This window comes from Sphaeroforma arctica (assembly GCF_001186125.1).
Source record: "Sphaeroforma arctica JP610 unplaced genomic scaffold supercont1.78, whole genome shotgun sequence".
In the NCBI taxonomy this organism is placed as follows: Eukaryota; class Ichthyosporea; order Ichthyophonida; genus Sphaeroforma; species Sphaeroforma arctica.
In genome coordinates, this window is record NW_014040480.1 from 121,211 (window position 1) to 128,146 (window position 6,936).

Here is a 6,936-nt window from a genome sequence, read left to right on the forward strand (position 1 = left end):
CGTATGCATGGCGTATGTGACATATGTGTGGTAATGGAGAGTGTCAATGGAGAATGTTAAGGTTTTGTTCGTATGCATGGCGTGTATGTCAATTGTGTGGTAATGGAGAGTGTTAATGGAGAATGTTAAGGTTTTGTACGTATGCATGGCGTATGTGACATATGTGTGGTAATGGAGAGTGTCAACGGAGAATGTTAAGGTTTTGTTCGTATGCATGGCGTGTATGTCAATTGTGTGGTAATGGAGAGTGTTAATGGAGAAGGTTAAGGATTTGTACGCATGCATGGCGTATGTGACATATGTGTGGTAATGGAGAGTGTCAATGGATAATGTTAAAGTTTACTTCGTAAGCATGGCGTGCATGACATATGTATGGTAACAGAGAGTGTTAATGGAGAATGTTAATGTTTTGGCGTGTGTGCGACATTTCGTTTGCATGGTGTATATGACATATGTGTGGTAATGGTGAGTGCTAATGGTGAAAGTTAAGGTTTTGTTCGTATGCATGGCGTGTATGACATATGTGTGGTAATGGAGAGAGTGTTAATGGAGCATGTTAAGGTTTTGTTCGTATGCATGGCGTGTATGACATATGTGTGGTACTGGAGAGTATTAATGGAGAATGTTAAGGTTTTGTACGTATGCCTGGCGTGTATGACATATGTGTGGTAACAGAGAGTGTCAATGGAGAATTTTAAGGTTTTGTTGGTATGCATGGCGCATATGACATATGTGTGGTAACGGAGAGTGTTAATGGAGAATGTTAAGGTTTTTTCGTATGTATGGCGTGTATGACATATGTGTGGTAACAGAGAGAGTTAATGGAGAATGTTAAGGTTTTGTTCGTATGCATGGCGTGTATGACATATGTGTGGTAATGGAGAGTGTTAATGGACAATGTTAATGTTTTGTTCGTATGCATGGCTTGTATGACATATGTGTGGTATGAGAGAGTGTTAAAGGAGAATGTTATTGTTTTGGCGTGTGTGTGACATTTCATATGCATGACGTGTATGACATATGTGTGGTATTGGAGAGTATTTATGGATAATGTTATGGTTTTTTTCGTACGCATGGCGTGGTTGACATATGTGTGGTAATGGAGAGTGTTAGTGGAAAATGTTAAGGTTTTGTTCGTATGCATGGCGTGTATGACATATTTGTGGTAATGGAGAGTGTTCATGGAGAATGTTAAGGTTTTGTTCGTATGCATGGCGTATGTGACATATGTGTGGGAATGGAGAGTATTAATGGATAATGTTAAGGTTTTGTTCGTATGCCTGGCGTGTATGACATATGTGTGGTAACAGAGAGTGTCAATGGAGAATTTTAAGGTTTTGTTGGTATGCATGGCGCATTTGACATATGTGTGGTAATGGAGAGTGTTAATGGAGAATGTTAAGGTTTGGTTCGTATGCATGGCGCGTATGAGATATGTGTGGTAATGGAGAGTGTTAATGGAGAATGTTAAGGTTTTGGCGTGTGTGTGACATTTCGTTTGCATGGCGTATATGACATATGTGTGGTAACAGAGAGTGTTAATGGATAATGTTAAGGTTTTATCGTGTGTGTGACGTTTCGTAAGCATGGCGTATATGAGATATGTGTGGTAATGGAGAGTGTTAATGGAGAATGTTAAGGTTTTGGCGTGTGTGTGACATTTCGTTTGCATGGCGTATATGACATATGTGTGGTAACAGAGAGTGTTAATGGAGAATGTTAAGGTTTTAGCGTGTGTGTGACATTTCGTAAGCATGGCGTATATGACATATGTGTGGTAACAGAGAGTGTTAATGGATAATGTCATGGTTTTAGCGTGTGTGTGACTTTTCGTCTGCATGGCGTATATGACATATGAGTGGTAATGGAGAGAGTGAATGGAGAATGTGAATTTTTTGGCTGGTGTACGACATTTTTTTGTTTTGTGAGAGTCAAGGTCTATTTATCTCACAGAGATAGTGCTCTGATTTCTGTCGCATCGGAGGTGTTTGTGTGGGCATATGTACTGCGAATGTTCGGTATCTACCTACTCTAGGGCCTTTTGTTTATCACTCCCGTCGCTAACGTACCAAGTGTGGCCGTTGCCACAGCTGTAACATAAACAATTTGAGATCAGGGCAACGACACTTACACACACGCCTTGGCTGTTTAGGTTGTCATGGTAACACTTGGTTGTCATGGTAACACCAGAGTCAGGCTGTGCCACGTCCCGGCTACCTTGCATGATACTGACGCATTGGGTATAGCACCGCTACCCCGATCAATCATTTCAGAGATGGGTGCGCCTCTCATTCGCATTAACTATTACCTATCATCACACCTTCCAGACAACACCACCACCTCACATTAACTAGCACTTATCATCACACCTCACATTAGCTAGCACTTATCATCACACCTCACATTACTATTACCTATCATCACACCTTCCACACAACACCACCACCTCACATTAACTAGCACTCCCCATCACACCTCACATTAATTAACACTTATCATCACACCGTCCACATACCATCACCACACAGCTACGCTCGTGGACAACTTGGGCCAGACCATTGCAGCCATGCGCACGCCACGGCCCAGGAACAACGCAGCCGTGTACGAGGACGCCATCATGGAGGCTGAGATCACTCGCATGCTGCTCCTGGTGCACATACAGCCCATACCTACCAACCCGGATAAGAGCTATGTGGAGATGCTATACGCGTACGAGAACGACGCACAGCCTGTTAGGGACATGGATCTGGTGCTGTATACGACCCTGCAGGACGTTTGGGTGTGTGTGTGTGTGTGTGCATGCTGTGATGCATGCCTGTCGCCATCGTATGCACGTGCATAACGTTGTACATACGTGTATATCGTTGTACATATTTTATGACCGTGTGCCATCACATACACGTCAGATGTATCGATTACCATCCTTATTACTAACGTATGAGTGTCTGTCAATGGTTCATGTTTGTAATTAGGTTATGTCTCCTGATGCCACATCTGTCCGTTGTTCGTGCTATTGAGCAACGTACGAGTGTCTGTAAATGGTTCATGTTTAAAATTAAGATATGTATTCTGATGGTTCTATTTATAGTCTACCTTCTCTACCGTTCTATTTATAGTCTACCTGCTCTGCCGTTCTATTTATAGTTTATCTGCTCTACCGTTCTATTTATAGTTTACCTGCTCTACCGTTCTATTTATAGTCTATCTGCTCTACCGTTCTATATAAAGTTTGCCTGCTCTACCGTTCTATTTATAGTTTACCTGCTCTACCGTTCTATTTATAGTCTACCTGCTCTACCGTTCTAATTAAAATCTACCTGCTCTACTGTTCTATTTATAGTCTACCTGCTGTACCGTTCTATTTATAGTCTCTACCTGCTGTACCGTTCTATTTATAGTCTCTACCTGCTGTACCGTTCTATTTATAGTCTACCTGCTGTACCGTTCTATTTATAGTCTCTACCTGTTGTACCGTTCTATTTATCGTCTACCTGCTGTACCGTTCTATTTATAGTTTTATCTGCTCTACCGTTCTATTTATAGTCTACCTGCTCTATCGTTCTATTTATGGTCTTGCCTGTCTCTGCTTCCATGCACACATTTGCTACAGATCGCACGGACGGAAGGCGATCTGCAACTACTACTGGAACTACAGGGAGAACTATACATGAAACTCACAACACAGCAGAACGACATACTACAACTCATCATACACGGCGTACGACATCAATGACCAACCACAACACGACACACGGCACAAGGGCACCAGACACAATCAACAACAACACACAACCCCCCCAAAGAGACGATAACCCCCCGCCCTTTCTACTAGTGATTGTTAACGCACAGGCAGGTTTGTAATGGTCAATAGTCTATGTGCACCCCAAAGCTACCTTCAAGGCACCCACCATCAGCAAGGGCCATACACATCTACGAGACTAGATGGGGTGTACACATCTACGAGTTTAGATGGGGTGCTCTGAGACCACTTCGGTACACAACGGGTGCACGATGCACCTCTTTTACTGCACCCGGACACCGCATATACCACACCCGGGGCGGTTGTATCAATTGCTCTCCTGGGACCGGTGAGCAGCACAGGTTGCTGTCAGGGTTAGTCTTATGTCAACTCATCACACGTGCACTATCCGTGGCTTATAGCACAGGAGCCGAGTACAACACAGCCTCGCTCTGAGTTGTTTGGGTTTTGGCTGTGTATTGGGTCTGGACACACTGGAGCGTCGCATTGGGTCTGGACACACTGGAGCGTCGCATTGGCTGTACACACGCATGTAGGGTTTTAGGGTTTAGAGCACATATTGGCTCATTCAATTGGGCCGCATTGCGAATCCACGAAAGCGAAGGACGTTATGTTATGTAGTTGGTAGCACATGGCAGGGCCCGGAATAGGAACGCAGAATTACACGAGAGGTGCCAATCCACACACACCATAGGTTGTGTGTTTGTAACTGTAGTTGAATATTACATACACATAGGTTGTGTGTGTGTAACAGTAGTTAAATAACACATACCCATACACATAGGTTGTGTGTGTGTAACCGTAGCTTAATAGCATACACATAAGTTGTGTGCATGCGCAGTTGCATAGGCGGCTCGTCTCGTGAATGATAGGGGTATTCCCACACGTAAGTCGTCTGAGACTGTGTGCAGCCGTTCCCAGTGGGCACGTAACTGTCGCGATGGTGTGCGACGGCACACACTGAGGACTCTCTAACGTACGACAGCTAGTGAATGCATAGTGCACGTGGATGTAGGGTTTAAGGTTTTATAGCCCCCCGTCCTCGGCCCTATACGGTTTATTATTGTGATCGAATAGAGATTTCTAGGACACCTACCCACAGGTCATTATCTACTGCGCACAGCCGGGCTGGGAGAAAGTTTGCAAAAAACAAAAACAAAAAAACATACATACATAGCGCGGGGGTCACCTTCACTCAGTCATAACACAGTATATTCTGCCGAGTGGTATTCCGATTACTCTGGGTTGCTACAGGTTTAATGGACATCATCATGCTTTCAGACACTGCTGTAAGGTTCTTAAAATAAACTATTATTGGTTGGTTGCCGTAAGTTCAAGCTCCTTTCCACTGGCCACACTCACAGACCAAACAAACAGTACTCAGGCGAGCGAGGTTTCCTTGCCCGTCTTCTTGATTTGTGCCAGTACTGTTTCCTTGTCCAGCGAGGTGGTTACTTTGACCTGAGGGTGTGGGTGATATGGGCTTGTGTAAGGGCCTGTATAGGACTTTTGTGTGTCAGGATTCGGTGAGCGCAAAGTCCAGTTTATGCGCAACAAACCAGAATACGACCCTTTTTTCTAAAATATACACAAAATACCCCTCCCCCCCGCCCCAAAATGAATAAATACACAGCACAAGTGGCAAAACAATGTAATGATACACATACAGATTCAACACAGCGGATAAAAACGAGTCAGATATATACTAGGCCAATATGTAATAACACACATACAGATTCAACACAACGGATAAAAACGAGTCAGATATGTACTAGGCCAATACCGGCTACATAACGCATTCAGAATTTAGATACCTTTCTGTTAGCAACGTCACACTCCACATTCTCGATGCCTGAGCAGAAAAGAGGAATACACAGGTGACAGTATTAGACGCTTTACGACAGTGCCGGAAATGGGAAGAACAGTCGCAGCACCATGAATTAGTCACTTAGAAGCGTGTCATGTCACTTTGAGAAAACAGGACAGCCCACTCATAAATATCTAGCTTACCCAGATACTCTTAGGACAGGTGCATATGCATAAAACAGGACAGCCCACTCATACCATCTAGCTTACACAGATACTGACGGGACAGGTGTATGCATAAAAGGACAGCCCACTCATACCATCTAGCTTGCCCAGATACTCACAGGACAAGTGCATGCATAAAACAGGATAGCCCACTCATACCATCTAGCTTGCCCAGATACTCACAGGACAAGTGCATGCATAAAACAGGACAGGTGCACGCATAAAATAGGACAGCCCACTCATACCATCTAGCTTGCCCAGCACTCGTCGGACGGCGTTTGAGCAACCGTCGCAGGTCATGGCTACGTTGTATTCGTGTGTCTGAATGGAGAGAAGGAAACACACAGAAAGAAACAACACACACTTGAGCGAAAACATCAAAGTACTAACAGCAAAGCGAAGGCAATGAGGTTGCAGGTGGTATAGACGCCCGGGAAGGGACTGGTGCTATATGATAGACGAAGGAAATGTCATACTCCAACTGAACACACACGTAACGCTTATAAAGCGTTTGCAATAAGTGATAATTATCGTATAAGCAGAGTGAACTGCTCTCACACCACGAAAAGCCACATACACAATGAACAGAGCAGAAGCGTATAGTAGCCACAGATGCGGTTGAGTTAAATTGAACGTCAATGCCCGTTGTACTACGGCTATACTTTTTTCAAAACCATGAGCGCCTTATAAGTGAACATATAAATGCAAAGGTGGAGATGCACAATCACAGATACGTGTGACACGAAATAGAGATATGTCAAGACTTACAACAGGTGTGTTGCACAGAGGATTTTCCGTTGGATAAAACGGACAGAAAAATATATAATTGTCGTCGAGGAATATGAAATACATAAATAAGTGTATGACTAAATACACACACACACACACACATATATATATATATATATGTATATATTTTTACATGTACACAAACAGTCTCATACACAAACACAAACACACACACATATGTATATATATATATAGATGAAAATATACGTATAAAAACGTATACATAGATACACTTAATGCATATAGATTGATGGGAATATACATATATATATATATATATATATATATACATATATATATATATATAGTTAATATATGTATATATATATACTATGTATATTATATACATACATATA

General features: G+C 42.8%; 1 protein-coding gene across 1 annotated transcript; it reads left to right on the forward strand.

Annotated features, from left to right (window-relative positions):
• Nucleotides 1-2,566: 2,566 nt before the first annotated feature.
• SARC_01861 (hypothetical protein) lies at nucleotides 2,567-3,733 on the forward strand (the record flags this gene model as incomplete). The annotated part of the gene is made up of 2 exons (XM_014304412.1): nucleotides 2,567-2,779; nucleotides 3,611-3,733. 2 exons carry the CDS (start codon nucleotides 2,567-2,569, stop codon nucleotides 3,731-3,733), a joined length of 336 nt encoding a protein of 111 aa, XP_014159887.1.
• Nucleotides 3,734-6,936: the final 3,203 nt, after the last annotated feature.